Source organism: Dermochelys coriacea, chromosome 1 (genome assembly GCF_009764565.3).
Source record: "Dermochelys coriacea isolate rDerCor1 chromosome 1, rDerCor1.pri.v4, whole genome shotgun sequence".
Taxonomy (NCBI): Eukaryota; Metazoa; Chordata; order Testudines; family Dermochelyidae; genus Dermochelys; species Dermochelys coriacea.
The window spans coordinates 282,981,228-283,006,150 of NC_050068.2; the positions used below are offsets into that span (position 1 = coordinate 282,981,228).

General features: G+C 40.6%; 1 protein-coding gene across 5 annotated transcripts in view; it reads right to left on the reverse strand.

Moving 5' to 3' along the window:
• Positions 1 to 24,923, reverse strand: part of ZDHHC17 (zinc finger DHHC-type palmitoyltransferase 17) — a 132,612-nt gene that overhangs the window by 64,098 nt on the left and 43,591 nt on the right. For all 5 annotated transcript variants that reach the window (XR_006274484.1, XM_038386999.2, XM_043493007.1 and 2 more), the window contains exons 3-7: positions 18,532 to 18,654; positions 14,567 to 14,644; positions 12,806 to 12,950; positions 987 to 1,051; positions 179 to 341 (exon numbers count right to left, since the gene is read on the reverse strand). Coding sequence is in view for 4 of the 5 variants with exons in the window: in XM_038386999.2 (XP_038242927.2) it covers positions 179 to 341; positions 987 to 1,051; positions 12,806 to 12,950; positions 14,567 to 14,644; positions 18,532 to 18,654 (574 nt within the window). In the remaining variant the exon portion in view is untranslated. The remainder of the gene's footprint in view (positions 1 to 178; positions 342 to 986; positions 1,052 to 12,805; positions 12,951 to 14,566; positions 14,645 to 18,531; positions 18,655 to 24,923) is intronic.

A 24,923-nucleotide genomic window follows, 5' to 3' on the forward strand; every position in this document is an offset into this window, starting at 1 on the left:
AGATGCAGAATTAGAGAGTATGGGCCACTCTTGCTGAAAAACGGGTCCCAAATTTAAACAATATAGTTGCATAGTTTGCTAAGTATCATCATGACCCCACATCACCTCCTAGCAATTATCTAACTTCTAGTAATAATATTACTGTACATCACTTATAATAAAAGATTAAAATGTTTACCTTGATATTTTGGGCATCAACATTAGCTCCAGCTTCTAGTAGAAGACTAATGACAGTAGTATTTCCTGCTAGCACAGCCCAATGTAGTGCTGTATTTTTGTGATATTTGTCACCAAGATTAATGGAAACATTAAAAGTAAGCAGCAATCGAGTTGGATCCACACTAGAAAAGTAAAAGCTTGATTAAATCTACAAAGAATTAAAAATCACAATGCACTTTGTCCATGGGTTTGATCTACTTAAGCATCTTAGTGCATCAACTCAGACAATATTAATCAGAATACCCCTTTTTTATAGTGTTAAGTACTAATGGCCAATTCTGCTTCCACTGAAATAAATTATAAAACTACTTTTGAATCCAATGGAATCTGCACAGGGCTATAAATTAGTCAATAAGTGTAACAAAGCTTCTTCTAGATGGTAGCAGAGCACATATTTTCACATAAATTCTTGTTTTCTCATGTATCACAAAAAAGTCACAGTATCATTAAAATATAGAATACCATGCAAATGTCTACGTATTTGATGCATAGCAATGAGGGTACAAAACTTCTCTCGTTCCTCATCATCACACAACTCCTATAGAAGCAGCAGCAGAGGAGGGAGAGGGAAGAAAACACAGTAATAATGTTAAACAATGCCCTCTCTTCTTCACTAATTGTCATAAATCAGGCAAATTACAGCAGGGTTGATGGCATTATGGGAATAATTTAGCTAGCTAAAAAGATAGTGACTTGTCTTTGTATTTTATATTGTCTGACTAAGGCAAAGTGCTTTGAACAGGTCTGTATTATAATGAGGTTATTACCTATGTGTTCTGTAAGCTGCCCACATTAAAGGTGTCATTCCATTTTGATCCATCATATCTACATCCTGATAAAAAGAAAAGCGTTAGTGAGATAAGCAAAAACTGCTACAATTTCAGTATACTATAGGAACAGAGGATTTGCCATGCTGGATCAGATATTGGTCATTTAAGTCTCGTATTCAATCTTCAATGTAGACACTGAGGACTTGTCTACACAGCCCCACGGTTAGGACTACAGGGGGATGGACTGCAGCATGCACCAAAGTGCTGTGCTGTAACTGCCCCACCAACTCTGCTGATGCAAACCAAAAGATACCTAGTTTTATAGCACTGGTCTGGAACGGCTGTTAATGCAAACCATGCACCTTTTAGTTCATGCCAACACTGCCCACATGGGTGAATTACAGCACAACTCTTTGGCGAGTGCTGCAATTCACACCCATGTAGTGCATATTGCAGTGCAGTACAGACATAGCCAAACTGATGCTTCACAAGAAAACAAAATATAATGAAGTTGTGCAATGCAAAACCTGGGAGCAAGAGACTTTTCCCCCCCTCTGTACTTGGCATAAATAAGATAATGCCCTAATATTTAAGATTTGATGAATGCCTGCAGGAAGCACAATCAAGCACTTCTGCATTTTAATACATCTTTTGTATTTACAACTCCAGCTTTTGTATCCACAAAAATCAGTATTGAATTAAACTTCTCTCCTCCAGGATATTTGTATTAACTACTGTTGAAGAATACTGGCACAAGTAACATCAACTGTAAAATTAGTGAGCAAGTCCATAAAAAAGCGATATTGCAGTAAACTGCACTTGAGAATGGTTTTAACTGGCAGAAAGAATCCTTACAAGGAAATTTTTAAATATGACAATTCTAAACAGTACCATGTTATAAATAACATATTTTAGTTAGATGAAATGAATGAGGCAACAGAATGTAGTTAGTGACAATGTTAGGTTCTCAGAATGATAACTACTGGCTAAGTGTAAAGTATTTGTGTTTAATTATTTGTGGACAATCATTAAATGAATAGTATGAACATGCTTTCATTCTTTTTCATTTTTGTGTATTAGCAGCCATTTTATTTTCTGAATACTTAAAATACCTTATTTCCCCCTTCATTCTGCTTTTAAATAACATTAATGGTAGGAAAAGGATGTTATATCCAACAACAAAAAATCACTTTTTAAAACAAAATAGATATTATGTATACATATGTCCATACACATAATCCCTGGAATACATATCATAGATCACTGATTATGTTCTCTCTTTTGTAAATTTGAACAAGCTATTTGCTTAGAAAAATGACTGACTGACTTTCTACAATGTCTGGAGTCTGGCTGACACTTAAACCTTTTTTTTTTTTTTTTTTTTTAAAGTATCATGGCCAATTAGTTACATGATCCCTAGCCCAATTCCTGCAATATTTTTGGCTTTGTATCACCACCAAATAAATTATATTATTGGTTTTGAGCCACTGGGGCTGTTTGACATTATTGTAACTAATTTTCCTTCAATTCTTGAATGTGGGCTGCCTTAAACTGCACCATAAGAAACATGTAATTCAAACAACCTAATTTCCCTTTTTGTGTCTGTGATAGATGGTGTCCAACTTGCCAAATATGAATGGTGGCTCCTAAATAATTTTAATACTTAGTATTCTATAGTTATGTTTATGATCAGCTATGCTTTTTAGGTTAACTGCAAAGAGGGTATATCTCAATTTGTATAGCAACAAAGCATTCTAAAAGGGTCTAAAGGCCATCAACTGGATTAATATACGCCAGTCATCTACAAATGGTCAAAAATTTCTGGCTAAAAATGTTCTTTTTGCAAAACTGAAGTTTTCCATATGAAAGTTTTGATTTTCCAACAGGAAAATTGTAATGTTGGCACCTTGGCTGCTTGTCCAAAAGGCTCTTGTCAATTTCACTTTCTGCTAGTGAAACTGAAAAGCTTTCCCTTAGGACTAGTGAAGCACAGAACCCCGCTTGCCTGTTGCCTGTCTCTCCCGTATCCCCATCCCAGCCAGGGGAGCTGGAGAGGCAGAGAGCTCTGATGACAGGAAAACATGAGAAATTCCGCTACCATGGGAGGTGTAGTCTTGTCCAGGAGGATGGCTCACAGAGATCACTGCCAGGTGTGTTCTTACTGAACTGAAGGATACACTTTATAATTTTAAAGGAAGTAAATAGTCCAGTACAACTGAATTTGGAGCTGCTACTGGAGAAATCCAATGGTGCCTTGTCCACATAGAAAATCTCTTCCACTGGGCTTTGTATGCCACTCTGGTTCAGGGTTTCTTGCTTTGGACCAAGATGTCTTGAAAATGCAGCCGAGCAGCTTTTTCTACAGATGTCAGCCAGCTAACATCCAAGATGCCAGATTCAGGGATGTCTGATTTGGATGCAGGACTGGGCCATTGTTCTGCAAGACCAGATTCAATAGGACCAGCAAGGTCATGGGTCTCCATACTTACAGGTTAATAAGGTTTGAGTACCAAATTGTCTAGCCCGTGTTTGTGCTATCATAATGACCTGAACTGTGTACTGCCTCAATTTCCTGAAGAACCTGGGTATCATGGGCATTGATGAAGAGAGGTATAATAGACCAGGAGCCCAAAGAATAAGGAAGGCATCCAAAAGGAAACCTGGGCTCATGTCTCCCTGAGTAGAAGCTCAGGCACTTGTGACATGGTGCAAACTTTTGTAAATCCCTATTTGTGTAAGATGCTTAAGAAGGGCTGCAATCTTGAGGCACAACTGAGGGTTCTCTGATGAGTCAGTCCACCAGTTTGTTCTGGAGCCTAGGAGATGCAGAGCAACATGAGATCCACCAATCCATGGGATCCAGAGAGGGGAATCATAGACGCAAGGGTAGCCATATGGAATTTGAAACAAGCAAAGAAGGTTGAGATAAAGATCAAGGATGGGTCTCCAACCCCTTTCTTCTTTTTGATTAAGAAACAGTTGGAATAAAATCCCTTGCTTCTGAACACTGTGGCATTTCCTCTACCCATCCCAGTTAAATGAAGTAGTCCACTTCTTGCTTAAACAGTCTCCCATGAGAAGGGTTCCTGAAGATGGACAGGATGGGTGAGGAGGGAACAGTAACGTTTTGAAACTGGATAGGATATCCCTTGTTGATTATCTGAAGGAGCCACAGATCTGAGGTTATTCCATGCCAGGCGATTGCCAAAAGGAGTGTTGGACAAACAAAGATGTAAAGGTGATCCAGCCACAGTCTCAACACACATCAAACCTGGTTCTTTCCCGAAGTCCCAAGTTGTGAAGCAACCAAGGAAGAAGCAAAAGGTTGCCTCTCGTAAAATTACTGCTTCTTCCTCAGGATCTCCTCGGACAGTTGCTTAGTACCATACTGAGATTGTGGTCTCTGTTGGTAGAACAGCTGCAGTTGTTTTGGATTCTTCCTCATTGGAGGCTGGGACATACAGACCCAAGAATCTGAAGGTTGTTCTGGAGTCTTTAAAAGTATATGAAGCAATTCATACGTACCACTATTAAAGAGGTAATTCCCCTTGAATAGGGGGCCCTCAATGGTAACCTGGACCTTCCTTGGAATTCCCAATGCCTTAAAACTAAGCAGACTTCTTCATCACTATGGCATCTACCATTGTCCTGGCTGTTGTGTCTGATACACTGAATGCTCCTTGGAGAGCCATTCAGGCTGTGAGCTGGCCTTCTGTCAAAGGGGATTTCACTTCCTCATGCTGGTTTTTCAGGAGTCTGTCCATAAAATTGCAATGTTTGTCCCATATTAAAAAAAAAAAAGCATTTGGGGAACAGCGCCTGATAATTCGTTACTCTCATCTGCAGGCTTGCTATGGGGTACACCTTCCTCCCAAAGAGGTCTAATTTCTGGTCTTTCTCCCAAGGGATGGTCTTAAAGCAGCCTGACTTCTCATGAGGACTATGGTGTTGGTAAAAATATTCCAACCGTACAGCAGGCACCTCTCAGCACTTTTTGATGTGATGTGTCTAAGGCCAGCCTATGTCAAATCACTTTGGCCATTTCAAACAGTCTGTTATTAATGGGCAAGGCTGATTGTCCCATAGAGGAAGACTGCACTATACCCAGAAGTATGTGTTGCTTCTCCTGGGTAACCTGCAACAGGATAAGCAGCATCTCCATGAATCTTTTTAGCAAGTCCTTTTAGCTCATCCACAGAAGCGGTGGATGGAGGCTTAACCACTCTGTCTGGACAGAATGAACTGACTGGAGGTTGATATACTGCTGGAGAGTAGTATATTTTCACCCTCCAGATGCTGAGTTCAATACTGAAGTGGAACCCGAGATGTCTGAGCGGCTTCTTTGGCAAGAGGGACCTGGCTCTCAAGACTGTGGATAAAGCCAGCTTTCTGGAATAGGGATTCACCCCCACTCGGGGGACCAGTATAGCCTCCATTGGTAGGGATAATGAGGATGGCTCATGAGTGGGTAGAAGGTGGAGTGTGCTCTATGGGTCCATGATGATCTTCTGGTGCCCCTCAAATATTCTTCCTTGGATTCTCTGCCTGATTCTCACTGTGACACTCACAGAGGTGTGGGAGCAACTCCAGAGAAGAAGCTCTGCTATGTACCTCTGGGGAAAAAGAAAAAACATAAGCCTCTTCCAACAATGGGACAGATCTATCAGGTGTACTCCATCTTGTGGGCAAGTACCTTAGCGGGTTTGGCAATTACGCCCCATAGTCTCTCAATGAGAGGTGAGTACAATACCATTCCTACAGAGAGATGTCTCACCAGTGGAGAGTGTGGAGGGTAGTGGTGCCGACAGAGAGTTGGCACACAGTCAAAACTGAAGTCAAGGAAAGAGATCTGATTACACAGACACTTGGTGCCATAATTCCCAGTGCCTGCGTGAACAGTGCCAAGATGCTTGATGATGATACATTTGGTGCCAAAGTCTGTGTCTTTCTGTCAAACCTGGAGACAGCACTGTCCTTGGTATAGGAAGAGGCCATTTACAGCAACTTTGGGTTTGGTGCTGGGGCACCGGTATAGGATTCCACTTCAAGGCTTTTGGAGGAACGAGTTTTCTCCGTCCCATGCTTGGAGAGGGGGATTGGTGCCTACCCTGGTCCCTGAAGCGGTGCTTTTTAGGGTCCGTTTCTGAACACATCATCATCTATGTGGCTGACAAGTGGGTCTTATGAAAAGCCACCAAGAGTGGCATCTCAATTCATCAGGGCATTGGCAGCATGGAGCTGACCAGACACCTGGAGCGTCTCTGAAGATCCAATGAGGCTTGCATCTTTCCAAGAGGAAGAGTTTCAGCTTTGCCTCTGTCGTCTGAGTCCTCTTGAAGTATGACATGCAGATTAAGCAGCACTCAAGAGCACAGCCCTCTTCAAAGGACAGCAGACAAAAGGAGTGTCTGTTGTTCATGGGCATAGCAATGTCGCAGGAGTAGATCTTTACTTAGTGACTTAGAGTTAACCATTGTACAAGGGGGCTCTGCACAAAGGAGAGATCTCTTGTATAGAAAGGAAGTGGGAACTATCATTACTATATATAAAACTAAGTACTTCAAGCAATGGGCAAAGAAAATTTATCAACAAGAACTAATGCTAAACTTTTCCTAGTGAGAGAAAGAATTGTGCTAGCTACTTGCTAAGATCAAAGAATGTGGATATTACAAGGTCTAACAGTCACAAGCAATAAAAAGGAACTAACTGCAGGTTGTGGCTGGCCCACACTTTATCATTTCAGATTCAGGGAGCGAAAGTGCACTAAGGGCACAAGCATGGACCCAGTGGACACTGCTATTCAAAGGAATCCAACCTCACATGCCTGAGTTACATGTGCACCCAGAGTGGAATCTGTGTGGATAAATTGCTCAAAGAAAAAATTCCAGTTTCCACACATTTTTACTCCTAATGGTGCAGTGGGAACTGCCCAGGGGAAAAGGGATGACGGTTGGGGCATGCTTATATCCCATTGATCCCTGGCTGCCAGAATGGTCCTTGGAGCCAGGGACATCCACTAATGCTTAGAGCAGCCTCATAGCTTTAGTTGTTCAAGAGAGCCAAGCCCAGAAACACAGGGCCCAAGATTCATGAGTGCAAAGGTTACTTAGGGTCACTACATATATACACACACACACATACACACTCACTCTCCACCTGCCAAGTAGTCCTTGGCACTGCTCAGAATCAGAGTTTCTGAGCAGTACTGCAGCTATGAATGTCAAAAAAATGACTTGGTGCTTGGCAAGGTCTTCATGATCTTTCAACAATTTATGTAAGCAACCTTTGAAATTGGTTTGTACCACTTTATGTAGTGACAAGATAAACAAGTACAGTGGTTTTATTTTAAAAACACCTTACTTCAAGTTTTTCCTCTCTATTTCATTGATCTGTAGAAAGAATCTGTTTTTACCTATAACAACCTAAACTGGGTTGTAGATTCTGATACTTGTGTACAGCTAGTGACAGGAGTCTTGGAGAGACACTGAACACTTGGTAGAGGAAGGTCAAAATTCACAAGTAACACCATAAGGATCCTATCTGGGTAACAGTAATTGCAATTTCCATTCTCAAACAGTGCTATAAAGAAGCAGGTGGGAACCAGAGTGAACATAGGGAGAGCTGAGTGACTTTAGGGCATCAATCCTGCAAACACTTCTGCAAATGAGTAACTAACTTCCTGGATCTGAGTATTCCTATTGAACTTACTCAGTGGGGCTAGTCGTATGCGCGGTTACTTGCATCCATTTACAGGATGAGAGTTTACAAGTGCAATGGCAGAATATTTTCATAAAAGGCTGTATAAAAGTTTTGCTTTTAAAATACACATAGAAGTGTGGTTTTGTAAATTTTCCATTATCTTTCTCTATTACAAAACATGAAATAGTATTTTAACTTCAATAACCATAAATATGTAAAAACATACCTAAATACATAACACCACAATGTTATTGATTAAATTACTATGGATTTTGATAACACATGCAGGCTCAATGCATAATTTTTCAACTTCATTTTCTCAGCCGTTTTCCAAAATAGCCAGAGTAATTAATAGAGATTATAGATTCATCATGTAAGATTAAACAGACATTGTGAAGGCAAAATTGACACTATTTTTAGGTTTAGTAGCAATAATCTTTTACAAAACTCGTGACCAGGAGAAATGTTTCCATGAGGATATTTTTAAATTCCAAAAGAAACAAAATACAGCTACATACCCATACATTCATACCCCCCCTACACACAGTTTCTTTTGAAATAAAATTATATATGTATTTATATAATATGTAACAATTATAAAGAAACATTTCTTTGATGTTTCTGCAACTAATACACAAGTTTTTAATTTATTTATTTATACATTTGTAGTTTGATTGCAATAAATATATATTTTAAACCCAACAGTGCTGCTTTAACCAATGACTTTTGAAAGAAAAAACACTATGCATGTATTACACATACATAAAAAACCTTACCAAAAGTCACTGTTTTACACACACACACACACACACACACACACACACACACTCACACACACACACACACACTTCATTAACAAAATGCATGATTACGGAATTTGCCGATGCAGGGTGAGATCCTTATTAAAAATTCTATTGATTTCTGTCTACACCATTTATGCTGTTCTAACACACGTTTATCTACTATGTTAGGTCAACATCTTCACGAGTATCTTACTGCATAATGAACAGTATAACAAACTTTTTATCTGTTTAACTACACAGAAACGGTTTAATAAAAATTGCACGGCTGTTAATTAACCTCAGTTAACTCATGCAATTAACTAAAAATTAATTGTGATTAATCACATTTATAATAGAATACCAATTGAAATTTATTAAATTTTTGAATGTTTTTCTACATTTTCAATATTGATTTCAATTACAACATAGAATACAAAGTGCACAGTGCTCATTTTGTATTATTTTTGATCACAAATATATAAACTGTAAAAACGATAAACAAAAGAAATAGTATTTTTCAATTCACCTCATACAAGTATTGAAGTGCAATCTCTTTATCGTGAAAGTGTAACTTATAAATGCAGATTTTTTTGGGGGGGGGTTACATAACAGCACTCAAAAATAAAACAATGTAAAACTTTAGAGCCTACAAGTTCACCCAGTCCTACTTCTTCTTCTGCCAATCTCTAAGACAAACAAGATTGTTTACATTGACATGAGATACTACTGCCTGCTTCTAATTTACAATGTCACTTGAAAGTGAGAACAGGCATTTGCATGGCACATTTCTAGCCGGCATTGCAAGGTATTTACATGCCAGATATGCTAAACATTTGTGTGCCCCTTTATCCTTCAGCCATCATTCCAGAGGACATGCTTGCATGCTGATGATGCTCGTTAAAAAAAAATGTGTCAATTAAATTTGTGATTGTATCCTTGGGGGGAGAATTGTATGTCTCCTGCTCTGTTTTACCCACATTCTGCCATATATTTCATGTTATAGCAGTCTCGGATGACCCAGCACATGTTCGTTTTAAGAACACTTTCACAGCAGATTTGACAAAACACAAAGAAGGTACCAATGTGAGATTTCTAAAAATAGCTACAGCACTAGATCCAAGGTTTAAGAATCTGAAGTGCCATCCAAAATCTGAGAGGGATGAGGCGTGGAACATGCTTTAAGAAGTCTTAAAAAAGCAACACTCTGATACGGAAACTACAGAACCTGAACCACCAAAAAAGAAAATCAACCTTCTGCTGGTGGCATCGGACTCGGATGATGAAAATGAACATGTCTCAGTTCGCACTGCTTTAGATCATTATCGAGCAGAACCCATCATCAGCATGGAAGCATGTCCTCTGGAATGGTGGTTGAAGCATGAAGGGACATATGAATCTTTAGCACATCTGCCACATAAATATCTTCCAACGCCAGCTACAATGGGGCCATGTGAATGCCTGTTCTCACTTTCAGGTGATATTGTAAACAAGCAGCATTATCTCCTGCAAATTGTAACCAACCTTGTTTGTCTGAGTGACTGGCTGACCAAGATTTAGGACTGAGTGGACTTGTAGGCTCTAAGGTTTTATATTGTTTTGTTTTTGAATGCAGGTTCTTTTGCACATAATTCTACGTCTGTAAATTCAATTTTCATGATAAAGAGATTGCACTACAGTACTTGTATGAGGTGAATTGAAAAATACTTTTTTGTTTTTTACAGTAAAAATACTTAATCAAAAATAAATACAAGTGAGCACTGTACACTTTGTATTCTGTGTTGTAATTGAAATCAATATATTTGAAAATGTAGTAAACATTCAAAAATATTTAAAATAAATGGTATTCTATTGTTGTTTAACAGCATGATTAATTGCACGATTAATCACAATTATTTTTTAATCACTTGACAGCCCTAAAAATTGATTACTGAAAGCAATAGCTTTGAAAAAGTATTTTAAAAGATAAAAAGAATATACCAAGACCATTTTCTGCTATTGTTGACACTATACAGCAGAATCTAAGTAGAAAGTAAATATGAGGTAAGGATTGATATATAGCAATATGAGATTGAAGATAGTTATCTGTGCTACAGCACCATCTGCTGTTTCATTTCAGCTATTTTATAAAGGAACTAAATATAATACAATATACTCCCAATTATCCAAATAGCATGGGGGACATGGATTTTATCTGGATAAACTAGCGTGTGAATAATCAAGAGGGTAGAAAACATTCAGTAGTGGGATAGCCTCCCCAGCAGCCGGAGTCTCGTCATCATCGTCGTCCTCCTCCTCCTTGCAGTCCTGGCCAGGGGTCTCTGCTCTGCCCGGCTCCACTCACTCACTCCCCTGACAACAGGGCTGCAGAAGGCTCCCTGAATTATTGAAGGTCTGGTGACACCCAGTCTCTGCAGGGGCAAAGTGTGGGGCAGAGCACAGACCCTGGGGCTGGGACTCTGCTCTGCCCTCCAGGACTTCAGTCTTCCCTACACCTTGTGCCTTTAGGGATTGGGTGCCACTGGCCCTGCAGCAGGGCAGGGAGCCTTCTACCGCTCTGTAGTCATGGTCCAACTCATTCACTCCCATGATAGCAGGATGCAGAGGGTTCCCTGTGCTGCTGCAAGAGCAATTTAGCAGCAGGGTAGCCTCCTTCATGGCCGGGAGCTCCGCCTCTTCCTCACAGTCCTGTTCAGGGGGTCTCTGTTCTATTATCCAAACCTTCACATTATCTGAATCCCTTCTTTATGCCCCAGTATGTGATACATGGTGGACAAGAACGGGATTCAGAAAATGCAGAGGTTTGGATAACAGAGTTTTGGATAAATGGGAGTATACTATACATGTTTACAAGGTCAAAGCAGCCAGAAAACAAGAATAAAGTGGAAAAAAGGTTGTTGGAGCTCAGTTATGTCTGGATAGTCATTGCCTGCTACATAGCATTTACCTGGAATGTATTGTTTTTAATTACACAATATGCTGATACTTAAATAGCTATAGGATTATTTGCACAAAGACACCAATTCTACAGGGATAGATCTGTTAGATTCACTAGATTTTGTTGTATTGCTTAAAAGATTGTTTACTACAAACAATGGGTTATAGTATGTAATGATGCGATGTTATTAAATTATTTCAACTTATATTTTACATAAATGCATAAGTGGTAACAGACTCCTTAATTTTTTGTAACTGACTTTTATGGTCATGTTAAATTTCATCAGACTGATTTGAATGAACAGCAGCATAACAAAGATACACAATTGGAAGTACCTAGTAAAAAAAAGAGGGGATTTTTTTTTTTTTAAAATGAGTTATGGAGAGCATACCTGAACTCTCCTCTACCAAGAACAAAACAGTGCTGAGTCATGTGTGCAAGCTAGCCAATAATTAAGGCGAAGATATTTTCATGGATATTTTTTAGTGAAAGTCACAAACAGGTCATGGGCAATAAAGAAAAATTCACGGAAGTCCGTGACCTATCTGTGACTTTTACTAAACATATCCCTGACAAAATGGGGAGCCCAGCTGTGGGGTCTCCACACTGCCAGCAGAAGTTTTGGCAGCTGCAAGGACCACTCTGAGCTATGGGGTCCCCCCGCCACTCCTAGCCGCCAGGGCTCAATTCACAGAGGTTGCTTGAGTCACGGATCCCGTGACTTCTGCAACCTCTGTGGAAAAAAAGAAAATCTTAGCCTTATCTATAATTTACTTTGAAAATACTAATGGTGACTTTGGTTTAATGATAACTTTCAGACACACAAAATGAAGGATTGTGGGTCATTAGATGATTTAATCTGAGAAGCAAATTATTTTTTATAGATGTATTGATACATCCCACAGCAAGGATGGGGAGATTGTTTTATTAATTGTTTTGTTGGGTGTATGCACAAAGGTGTTCAGGGAGCTAAAACAAAAATGTTCAGTCTCATGATATCATCATGCCTCTTTTGCCTTGTTTACTGTTTACGTGAGGTTTCAATGTTTTGGAGATTTGTGGATAAGTGAAATACACTTAATTAAAATGATATTCAATGAAAGTAAGGAAAATAATATATAAATTCACTAGTATTTACACATATTATACTGGCATTAGACACATGTGAACAAAAGCCAAAAAGTGCTCACACAACTGTTAACAGATGGAATATGCTTCAATTAAAATGCAGTAGTCTAAAAGTACAACACAGTAATAATACAAAAAGACATTACAGTTTCCAAAATGACAGAACATTATATTACTCAAATTGTAAGCACAGTTTTTAACTGTTTTCTTACTACTGAAATATTCTCTTTAGGAGTCTATTTATTAAAATGTGTTATTTTATTTGAATTTACCTGTCCCTTTGCTATCAGGTAAGCAACAATAGACGTATGCCCGAACTGGGCAGCCAAGTGAATACAGCTGCACCCTTCCCCATCAATTAGTGATGGATCTGCACCATACTTCATCAGTTGTACAACCATGGATAAGTGACCCTGTCTAAACATAACAGTGAACACAAACACACCTGGTTAATTTTATATATATAAAATTTGGTAACATATTTGGATAAGAAAAATGTTAAATTCAGACATTTTTAATTAAACAATTATATCATTATACCACTCTGAATTTAAGATTAAGATAACTTTTCCTTTGAAAATGATCACTATGCATCTGATTCTGCAAACATGTGAACAACCAAGTATGAGACTACTTAATTTTAAATGTTGTGTGTGTTTTTTTTTTTTTTAAAAAGTATACAAACAGATTAGTTGATTTTTTTAAATTTTATTTTTGCAGGGAGGAGATGCAACGTATCCTTCTATTACGGGGAAAACAAGTGCTGCTTTCGGGCCGACACTTTTCCTGCACTGCAGTAAAAGCATCCATAAAATCTTTTTAGCATAATAGCCATCAGGGTTCTCACCATTTTTGTGATAAGGTGCCAAATATGCACAGCTGTCAGTTAGTGCATAGCTGCAACACCACAAAACAGGCCCTTCCAGTCAATCAGAATATGGCTTTGGTCAATTAGTGTTCAAAGTGACACAAATATTCTCTGAACCTGACTTAATGTAGAGCAATAATAATCTGTTTATATAGGTATTATAAGATGAACTCTTAATCAAATATGATCTTTAACCCAAAAGGAATAAATTAGTTTTAATATTTAAACTAAGCCTAACACATTAGCCTAATGAGTAGATTTTTCATTGCAAAGTATCAACATAATTTAATATTTTAAATGTTCCAAAGGCCAATATCCCAGGCCTTCTTTTTGCAGTACATAATTATGAATATTAGTACATATATACTTCCTTTCCCATTCATTTCTACTCAACTGTATCTGAAGGAGTAACTATTAGAAGATAGTTGTCTGTCAAGTACTGTACACAGGAGTTCATCCACCCCTTTTATTCTTTGACAGTGTCCTACATAATAATTCTGGTCTCCCCTGGTGTTTAAAATGCACCTTTAATAATCTCCTGAATTTATGAGGCAATGCTCTGGCCCGCATCAGACACAAACTGTCTCTTGACTGTCATCCTCCACTTCTGTATTACTAGATACCACCAGATACTCAAGAGCAAGATACCCAAAGCAACAGTAAAGAGCCGCAAATCGACCGCTGACTCCAATTTTTATACAATATATATCCTCGCTTATCATAACGATCAGTCTCTTCTACATCTATTGACCAGTTTGCTAGTTTCAGATGAACTGAATGTCCCGTCCTTAGAGACCAAACATATAAATGTACTCAGTTACTGCCACCAACCTAGATTTCAGAAGAGCAACTGTGTTAGTCTGTATTCGCAAAAAGAAAAGGAGTACTTGTGGCACTTTAGAGACTAACAGATTTATTAGAGCATAAGCTTTCGTGAGCTACAGCTCACTTCATCCGATGAAGTGAGCTGTAGCTCACGAAAGCTTATGCTCTAATAAATTTGTTAGTCTCTAAGGTGCCACAAGTACTCCTTTTCTTTTTGCCACCAACCTAGTTTCTCAAGTTCACTCGTACAAGTATATAATGGAATTTAATTCAAATAATAAACAACAAATTACTGTCTAATTAAACTGGGAGTACAGAAAATCCAATAATTTTTCCCCACCTCGTTGCCCAGTGAAGTGGGGTGGAATTTAAATCTCCTCCTAGCTGATCAACAATAGCACCCTTTGATATGTAGAATCTAAAAAAATAATGAAAAACATACATTTAATCTAAATTGTTTTGATTACAATCATAAACATGAAAGATAAGTGACAAATATATAATTAAAAAGAGACATAAGATGAAAGTTTAAAAAAAAAATATTTCCAGCCTTCCTATAACAGATCTTCTCCTTGAAAATGCAGGTCTTGAATTTTTGACACACACAGCTTTTTGCTGGTCTAGTCTTATTTTAACATTACTTTTATTAACAGCAAGATTGCTAATTTAGTTATCACTATATGTGTTAATGTAAAAAGATTTACATTATTGTCAATAGAGGGAAGGTTATTTACAATATTTTTTTAAAAAACTAAGTTATAATTAAAGTAAGTTCAATGGAGTAAAAGATCTTTGTGTTTGACTATGGAAAACAGACAGGAATATTTGCAGAATTTTAGTGACGGTAAAATACAGTTTTAGACAATTCAATTTGTAGCATGTGTTATCACTGGAATGTCCCTACTGAAATCATTGTTCCAAGAATGAATGTTTCTGTTATGCTTTTAACCAAGTGTAAAGATTTTACACGCTTCTCAATTACAGTTATTAGACAGAGGACAAAAAAAATTAGATACTTTAAAAATGACTGGATCGAAATTAATTTTTCTGAAAAACATTTTTAAGCAGACTAACCACCTGTAGGACAAATTGAATTATCCACATTTAATCTGTAGCAATTCATATTTATAACATATGTGCAGTTTTTGTGAGCTGAGATAATTCTTTTCCCTACTGAAATATGCTTTCCCTGAGAGCTTAAATTAGTAAAATGAGGAAGACAATGTAAGTCATAGCTAACTAATAAAAAAGGCAAACTTTTTTTTTAAAACACAAGTCTTGGTCAGAAATTTTAACAATACAGTTACTTCAATGCAGGTCAATGGAAACCTCTAACAGTTAAAGCTGAATCTTACATGCAAAATTTGGTCTCAGATCCAGATTTCAGGCATCTTAAAATTGGAGGTGTTCAGATCTAAGTTTCTAGTTCAGCCCAGTATAAAGCAAGAAACCATCTGTAAAATTCCGATCTGAACTCCAAAACAACCCTCCAATCCATCACTAACCTGGTGGATGTTTAGATCTGTCATTTTGGTTCATTACCCTCTCAATTTTCAATAAGATACTTTGCTAGTAAATCATGTATGAAGAAATCATACGATAGGGCTCAAAACAACTAGTTACAAGAACATCTAAAATAGAAGAAACATGGAGAATATTGGGTCTCTTTTTTAAATTCTAGATGCCAACAAAGAGAAGTTGTATATCACTGTTTGCCTCTTTCACAGTGAGGCAGGCCTGCATGCAGCCAGTTAGGAATGACATAACTACCAGGTTTACATTTGCTTTTAAATTTAATAAAGAAAGAGGGGAGCAAGTGCATAGTCAGGAGGGAGGTTTTTCATATACAATTTTGCAGATGAATTTAGTGCTTATGAAAGTGAGTGAATAACTACACTACTCAGAACTAGCCATCATGCAGGCATGGTACTGTGCAGAACTTCCTCATTAACTTCAATTCTCACCTACATCACTTCTATACTTTCAGCAAATCCCTGACAAAGGAATGACCTTGGAGGGGAGAATAGTTCTGTTTTTGGAGGGAAGAACAGTTCTGTTTCAGTGCTCATTCAGCCTTTGGACTCTATTAAGAACAGTACCAATTGAGAGGGGAGTATTTGTAAAACAAGCACATGTCATCGAGGATCTCAACATTGGTCAACCCTTGGATTTACTGAATGAATAAGAAAATACAAGCAAGATTACTTTTTAACAATGGCTTTCAGATGCTACTGTACCATTTTAATAAAGTAATATAGATACCAGACAAAAAAAAATACATATATGTTGGTACTTTAAGTTGTTTAAGACTTCTTTGACATTCCAGCCACTGCAGTTGTCACACAAGCCAGAAGGAGAAGGAAAATAAGAAAGGGTCTAAAGAAAGGGAAGAAAAGCAGGAAGAAGAGTCCTGGTTGCTTAAAGAATTCAGGTGTCTTACATTTTATCAATTCTGTACATAGACTCTCCCTCAAAATGATAGGGAGAGGTAGAAGACTGCCTGTTTTTTTATCTAAAAGAAAATGGACATAAACTTGAATTTAGAGATACAGCCACTATCAGTGTGGTTATCCTTTTACACTTTTCCATGACAGTGTAAAAGGAGATTAGTTGCCTTTGCCATGGGAGCTGCAATAACACTTGTTCTTCTGTCTTTCAAAACCAATGACTAATGTACTTCCATGTCTGTATTTCTCCTTCAGCGGTTCTGCATAACGGAAGGCAAAATGAACTGCAACAGGAAAAAAGTGCCCTTAAAAAGCAAATCATTACAACAACTGTTGCTTCGTGAAGGATCTGGTGGCCAAAGAACCTATAACAACAGTCAGGACCTAGAAACTACCTGGAGAATCTCTTTATGCCTCATTTTTGCCTTTTCACATTTGGTTTTGTGTGTGGTTGCACATGCACATTAACAGAGTAGAACTATTTTGAAACCTGCCACTGGGTCAGCGAACTTCATGTCAAGTGCTCTTGGCATCCTGCCAACCCCCAGGTTATACTGACTACCTATCTAGTGTATACACTTAGCTCATTTTTTTAATTAATGTAAAAGGAATCATGTACCATTCACACACCTATGACTTTGCAGAGTAACTAACACTAATGATTATTCCTTACTTACTTTAGTCTCTGTTCTAAAAACCTAAAGGATTTTTTCTTTGGTCATCACTTCTTGTATTGTAGAAGACAAAAAAAAACTGAAATAAGGGAATACTAGAGTTCTTTTTTGTATTAGATCAAAGGCACTTATAAAAACTTAGCTGTCTAGAAAATTCATTACCTTTTTCCATAAGATTTCCTTTCCTCAGGAAGGGAAAATTGATAGTCACAAAAAGAATGAGATATTTCAAGGTCATTGGTTGCAAGAAACCTGTTCTGCTATATCATCTACTGAAAACTAGAAGTGCCATTCACTGGACCTGAGAATTTTCCAGTAGCATACTTGCACTGCAAATGCTGCAACTAAACAGCTGCTCTGACCAGGCCTGGACTTGGCTACTGGGCATATAACCGGTCTTATTCTTGGGTACTACGGCATCACAGAGATTCTGCAAAACATCTAGACTGCGGTTTCTGGCTTTTATTTTTTACTAGGGCTGTCAAGCTATTAAAAATATTAATCACAATTAATTGTGCTGTTAATCAATAATAGAATACTATTTATTTAAATATTTTTGGACGTTTTCTACATTTTCAAATATATTGATTTCAGTTACAAGATGGAATACAAAATGTATTTTAGATTTATTTTTATTACAAATATTTGCACTGTAAAAAAACCCAAAAGAAATAATATTTTTCAATTCCCCCATTACAAGTACTGTAGTGCAATCTCTTTACCATGAAAGTTGAACTTACAAATGTAGAATTATTTACTTTGGAACAAAACTGGTGTACATACAGTACTTGTATGAGGGGAATAGAAAAATATTTCTTTTATCATTTTACAGTGCAAATATTTGTAATAAAAATAATATAAATTGAGCACTGTACACATTGTATTCTGAGCTGTAATTGAAGTCAATATATTTTAAAATGTAGAAAAACATTCAAAAATATTTAATACATTTCAATTGAGATTCTATTGTTTAACAGTGTGATTAATCATGATTCATTTTTTTAATTGCAATTAATTTTTGAGTTAATTACATGAGTTAACTGCGATCAACAGCCCTATTTTTTACCCTTAAAATTGAGAACGAGTGGGCTTAAAAAGGAACTATGAAATCTATTTAGCATTATAGACAAACTCAAAAATTACTTAAAGACATCACTGATGTTTAGCTATATGTTAATACATACTTCACCAGATCTATTCTGTTGTTGATTGCAGCCCAGTGGAGAAGTGTAACGTTTTCTTTGTCTGGCTGCCGTACATCATAACCTGCTTCCACCAACTCTCTACATCGTTCATATATTCCATACCTTGAAGAAAAAAAAATTTTCAACTTATTATCATAAGCAAAAAAACAACATGTAGGAAACAATCAGGTACTTAGATACCAGAGAGATGAGCACAATATAAGAACATATGCAATTACAAGATTGTTCTCACCTGCTGGAGATAACAAAAAGTGAGTAAGAAACAGCAAATTTCTTATGCAGAGGGATTACCATGACAAAGTTTTCTTTTTTCCACCTGCTGCTAATAGGAGGAGAAGCATGAAGATAAGAAACTTGTGCACAAATAAGATGAGACAATCAGTCAACTGCATAAGGAGTTCTTGAAAGACTATATTATGTCTGTGAAAGAAACCAAGATTTTGCTCCTCTGCCATAGAATTTCATTTGTGAACTAATTAACCAATCTAGGTCAACCCGAGACTACAGTTTTCCACCAAGAAGTGCTCTCTTCCCACTTCCCTGGAAAAGAAACCCCAGACAATATAATCTCAGTTTATGGAAGAATCACACAAACAGAAGCACTGAAAGCAGTGACCCTGTGCAACCACATGGAAAACTGATTGTTCTTCATGGATAGTCAATACTATCTGGGACCAAAGTTGACCGACATCAACACTTCCTTTCAGGAAGAAAGCTTACTAATGTTCAGAAGCATGTAGCTGCTTGGGCAGAATTCAAAAAAGTACTACTAGCTACTGATAACCCAGCTAGCTACTATCCTGTCTCCATTCTCCTTTTCATGGGCAAAATTACAGGGAAAATTATGACAATACCTGTACTCTATTAATGTTTGAGTCCTACGTGCTCAGGTTCCAGACTTTGATAAGGAATCGTGACAGCTCGGGTTGCACTAGTCTAGCTCAATGTCACAGTTGAAACACAAACTTTCTTGCTGATGCACCTATCAGCAGCTCTCAACCAAGTTTATCAAGAAGAACTGCGCTGGAACCACAACTCTGAACTCATTTGGAGCTTTGGGGGGGGGTAACATAATGCAGATTGTTGCATTTAATACACAGCCAGCTAAAGGATTATGCCCATCTGTCCCCTCCTCACAGGGGGCAAAGTGACCTGATCTCTCAATTCCTTCACCACTCAGAGTTTCAAGTGGAGTTTCTGAGCTGCAAGTATGGATGATGGGGTCATGGGATCCACATGCACAAAACATCTCAAAGCACACCACTTACTATAAGGTAAGTAACTGTTTCTTTTTCTTCAAGTTCCTCTGCATGTGGTTCCCACTTATGGTGATTAAATAGCAGTTTGGTAAGCTAAGCAGTGAGAGATAGGAGCTCATCTGAACATGGACAGTAGAACTGGTCTTCTAAACTCAGCATACACCCCAGATGCTGATACTAGAGAGTAATGGTTGGTAAACATGCAAACTGCAGACCATGTCACTGCTCTACAAATTTCAATGACCAGAACTCTACTGAGGTAGCTTGGGTACTGGTAGAATGAGCTGTCACTCGAGTTGGTAGCTGTAACTTATTGACGACATATGAAATCTTGATACAGTTCACAATCCATTTGGTTAATATCTGAGATGAGTTTTGTCTTCATTTTGATACATTTAAAGCAGTGGTTTTCAAACTGTGGGTCATGACCCAGTACTGGGTTGCAGAATGTAAAGCACTGAGTTGCAGCAGTTCTGGTCAGCACCGCCGACCGGGCCTGTTCCGACACCACGCTGTGCCCTGGAAGCAGCCAGCAGCAGGTCAGGCTCCTAGGTGAGGGGGCCATTAGGCTCCGTGTGTTGCCCCCACCCGGAGCACCAGCCAGTGGGAGCTGGGGAGGCGGTGCCTGCAGGCAAGAGTTGCGTGGAGCCGTTTGCGCACCTCCGCCTAGGAGCCAGACCTGCTGCTGGCAGCTTCTGGGGCACAACGCAGTCCCCGGTGCTAGATCAGGCGGAAACCCTGCCTCTGCACCACGCCTGTGCCTCTTACTGGGAGCCGCCCGAGGTAAGCCCGCACCCCAATCCCCTGCCCCAGGCCTGTTCTCCCCCCCTTCAAGCCCGTAGCCCCTTCCTGCATCCCAAACCCCTCATTCCCAGCCCCATCCCAGAGCCCTGACTCCCTCCCACACCCCAACTCCCTGCCCCAGCCCTGAGCCCCCCCAAACCCAGAGCCTCCTCATGCACTCCAAATTCCTCATTCCCAGCCGAGTCCTGATCCCCTCCGACATCCCAACCTTCTTCCTCAGTCCAGAGCCCCCGCCCACACCCTGAACCCCTCATTCCCAGCCCTACACCACAGCCCTCACCCCCACAACCCAACCCTCTGCCCCAGCCCTGAGCCCCTCCAACATCCCAAACCCCTCATCCCCAGCTCCATTGGGTCACGGGCATCAACAATTTTCTTCAACTGGGTCACCAGAAAAAAAGGTTGAAAACCACTGCTGTAAAGAGTTTAAGAGATTGTCCAAATGATCTCATTCTAAGATAGTACAATAGGGCTCTTAAATATTTTGACAGTTGTATAAATAAAACACAAAGAACCTTGAACAAAAGGATGAAAGTCTGAGATTGCAATTTTGATGAAGTTAAGCAAAAGTCCTGACTTTAAGCAGCAGAAGATATACCATTAATCCTGGACTAGATGCTCAGAGGCGATCAGATTATTTTGAACATATCCTTAAGGAAAAAAAAAATTTTTTTTGAGCTATGTATGTTTTCCTAGTCAAAGTTTTTCTAACTTTCCATGAAAATTCTCTCGACTTCATTGAAAAATTCTTTATCCAATCATACTAACTTTACATGTTAACTATCCAATCATGTTAACTTTTCCTGGGGGAATTCTGTGCCACTGCAAAATGCAGAATTTTTCAGAAATTAATGTTGGGCATTCAAAATTGCCCCCACCCCCAAAATGGGCTGCAGAGATGTTGGCTGCCACTAGGGGTCACTGGACCCGGCAGAGGCCAGCTCCCAAATAGAAGGCCAGGGGGAAGGAACCGGAGGGTTCCCAGCAGCTTCAGTTCCAAGCATGCCCTGAAGAAAGGAGGAGGCAGAATGCAAGAAACTCCTTGCAAGCCCAGGGACCCAGCATCAAGCTGTTTCTCCCTCTGGATCCCTGGCCTCTAGGAGGGTAGGGTCTAGGAGTGTCTGGGCTGCAGCTGGGCTCTGGAGGGTGTGAGTGTTTGGGCTGGGGGGGCAGAGGATGTGTGTCTGGGCCCGAGGGGGGTGAGATGTGTGTCTGGACTTTCGGGGGTAGGGGGTGTGAATATCTTGGCTGGGGTGGGCCCCATGGCGGGGCTCTGGGGCAGAGGGAGCAGAGAAGCAGGAACTGGGTTGTCATAGGGGTTTCTTTAACTCTCTATTCCTGGGGGAATTTTGTTGTGTGTCTGTATTGTTACAGACATACTTGCTGACAGGTATTTTGAAATAAATTACCAAAATAATTGAACCTGGCATGATTATATAGTGTTATTTTGAAAAATAAAATTTGCAGAGTTTTATAATATTGTGCAAGGAATTTTTAATTTTTTGGTGCAGAATTGCCTCAGAAGTATAACTTGGAAGTTTCCAGGTTGTGAGGTGAAGACACAGTGGGTCCAGATACAGCAGGGGTCAGAAACCTATGGCACGCGTGCTAAAGATGGCACATGAACCAATTTTTAATGGCACGCCGGGTCCCAGCCACTGGCCCGGCTCAGCCCGCTGCCAAACCCAGGCCGGCAGTGAGCTGAGGGGTGCTGGCGGCTAGGACCCCAGCAGGCAGCAGCATGCCATTAAAAATCCTGCCTGCCCTGGTCTGCTCTTCTCTGCCTCCGGCCCCAGGAGCGGGGTGAAGAAGCTTGGTCCTGCTGGCTGCTGCTGCAAGGCAGGCAAGTTCCCCCCTCCCCTGCCTCTTCCCCCAGCATGCTAGGTTCCTGCCCCTCCTCCCCTCCCTCCCTGCCACTGATCAGCTGATGGCCCTTGGGAGGGAGGGGGAGAAGTGGAGCCGGAGCATGTTCGCTGCTCTGGGAAGGAGGAGGAGAAGAGGTGGGGATGGGGCCGAGGAAAATGGGGGTGGGGTGGGGTGGGGACAGGGCATATCCCCTCCAGCCCCCTGCTGTGAGCCGCTCTTGGCTGGGAGCACTCTCAGGACCATAGCCCACAACCCCAGCCCTCTGCCCTGACCCCTACATCCCCCCACACATACCTCAGCCCCATGCCCTGACTCCTGCACTCCCCATACATACCCAACCCCCCCACCCCATGCCCTGACCCCTGCACTCCCCACACATACCCAACCCTCCCCACCCCATGCCCTGACTCCTGCATCCTCTATACTCCCACCCCCAACCTGAGCACCGAACAGAAGCTCCTGCACCCCACCCCACATTCCCACCTGCACCCCTTGCACCAAATGGGAGCTTCCCAGGTAAGCACTCCACACCCAAACCTCCTGCCCCAACCCTGAGCCCCCTCCCTCATTCTAGCTCCTGGCCAGACCCTACACCCCAACTCCCAGCCTGCTCCTTCACCCCCCAGCCCTGTGCTCTGTGCACTCCTACCCTCAGCTCAGTGCTGAGAGAAAGGAAGAGAATGGGCTAGAACCACAGAGAAGGTAGGTACCCACTCTATGTGGGCAGGACCGGGATCCCAGACCAGCAGCGGGCTGAGTGGCAGTAGGCTGAGCCGCTCAGCCCACTGCAGGTCTGGGGTCCCGGCCACCGGCCCCACTCAGCTCACTGCCAGCCCAGGGTTCTGGCTGCTGGCCCCTTGCCAGCCAGCGTCCCAGCCGCAAGCCCTGCTCAGCCTGCTGCCAGCCTAGGTGAACAGACCCCTAGGCTGTCAGCGGGCTGAGCGGGGCCGCGGCGTAAGATCAGCATTTTAATTTAATTTTAAATGAAGCTTCTTAAACATTTTGAAAACCTTGTTTAATTTACATACAACAATAGTTTAGTTATATAATATATAGACTTATAGAGATCTTCTAAAAACCGTTAAAATGTATTACTGGCACGCGAAACCTTAAATTAAAAAGTGAATAAATGAAGACTTAGCACACCACTTTTGAAAGGTTGCTGACTCCTGAGACAGAATATCCATTCTGAGTCACGAGAGTTTATGTCTGATAGAAATGGGAGTTATTGGACAAAATGATTGGAAAGCTACAGTAGATCTGGATACCAAAACTGATGTGTCCATCCTGGGGGTACAAGAATCATCTAAGCACTGTCCTGCTGCACTTTTCTTAGAATCCTGGAAAGTAAAGGAAGCGGGGGAGAACAGACAGTGGGATGTGACCCGGAGATTAGAAACTCATCTGCTAGAGCAGTGGTCTCCAAACTTTTTTGATCGCGCATCCTTATCAGTAAAAATTTTTTGAGCACTCACCCCCAATATATGTATATTTATTTATGTATAAATTATATACATGTACTACTGTACTAATATATTGTGTAAATTGTAAAACACAAAAAAAAACCGATGAGAAAGATGAAATAAACAGTATTTTTAAAATAAAATTTTATTTATTAACGGTACAAAAAACCTTTTTGCTCTCACTAAAAAATTAATAACAATATTTTTAGTGAAAGCAATGTGATTGACTATGCTTTACTATATTTGAAAATCTTGGCTTGACACTTTGTGATACAGCAGGCGCTCAGGGTGGGGTGCAGGGTCTGGGAGGAAGTTAGGGTATGGGAGGGCACTCAGGGTAGGGGTGCAAGAGGAGGCTCAGAGCACTTACCTGGGGCAGCTCCTGTTTGGTGCAGGGGGTGTGCAGGTGGCTCTCCGCAGCGCAGCACCATCTCCATGGCCACAATTCTGGGAGCTGCCCCCGCCCCCGCCCGGCAAGGCCACCGGGAATGCAGGGATTCTAAGAGCTTCAGGGCCCTGGGCTAAGTGGGCCTTGGCCTGCAGCTCTAAAGCCCCTTTCAGAATGCGGCCCTAAGAGCACGGGTCGGAGGACTCAGTAGGAGCAGGGGAAGCTACGCAGCCAGAGAGAAGCAGTGCTTTTCCCTTCAAAGCGCCACTTCTCTTCGGTCAGCTTTGAAGGGGAAAGTGCCGCTTCTTTCTAGCCGCTGGTTGCGCGGCTGCCCCTGCTCCTCCACAGGCTGGAGGACTCAGGGCCACCCCCCCTCCCCCTTTTTTCCCCCTCCGGCGGTGCTCCTTCTGCCGCGCCACCCTTTTGCTCCAGCTGCACTCCTCCTGCTGCGCCCCCCAATCGATCGTCTTGCGCACCCCCTGGGGTATGTGCACCCCACTTTGGAGACCACTGTGCTAGAGAACCCAGACCCCTTGAGAGCAAAAGAGGGCATTTTTTCTTATCCTTGGATGCAAAGATATCTATTTTCTG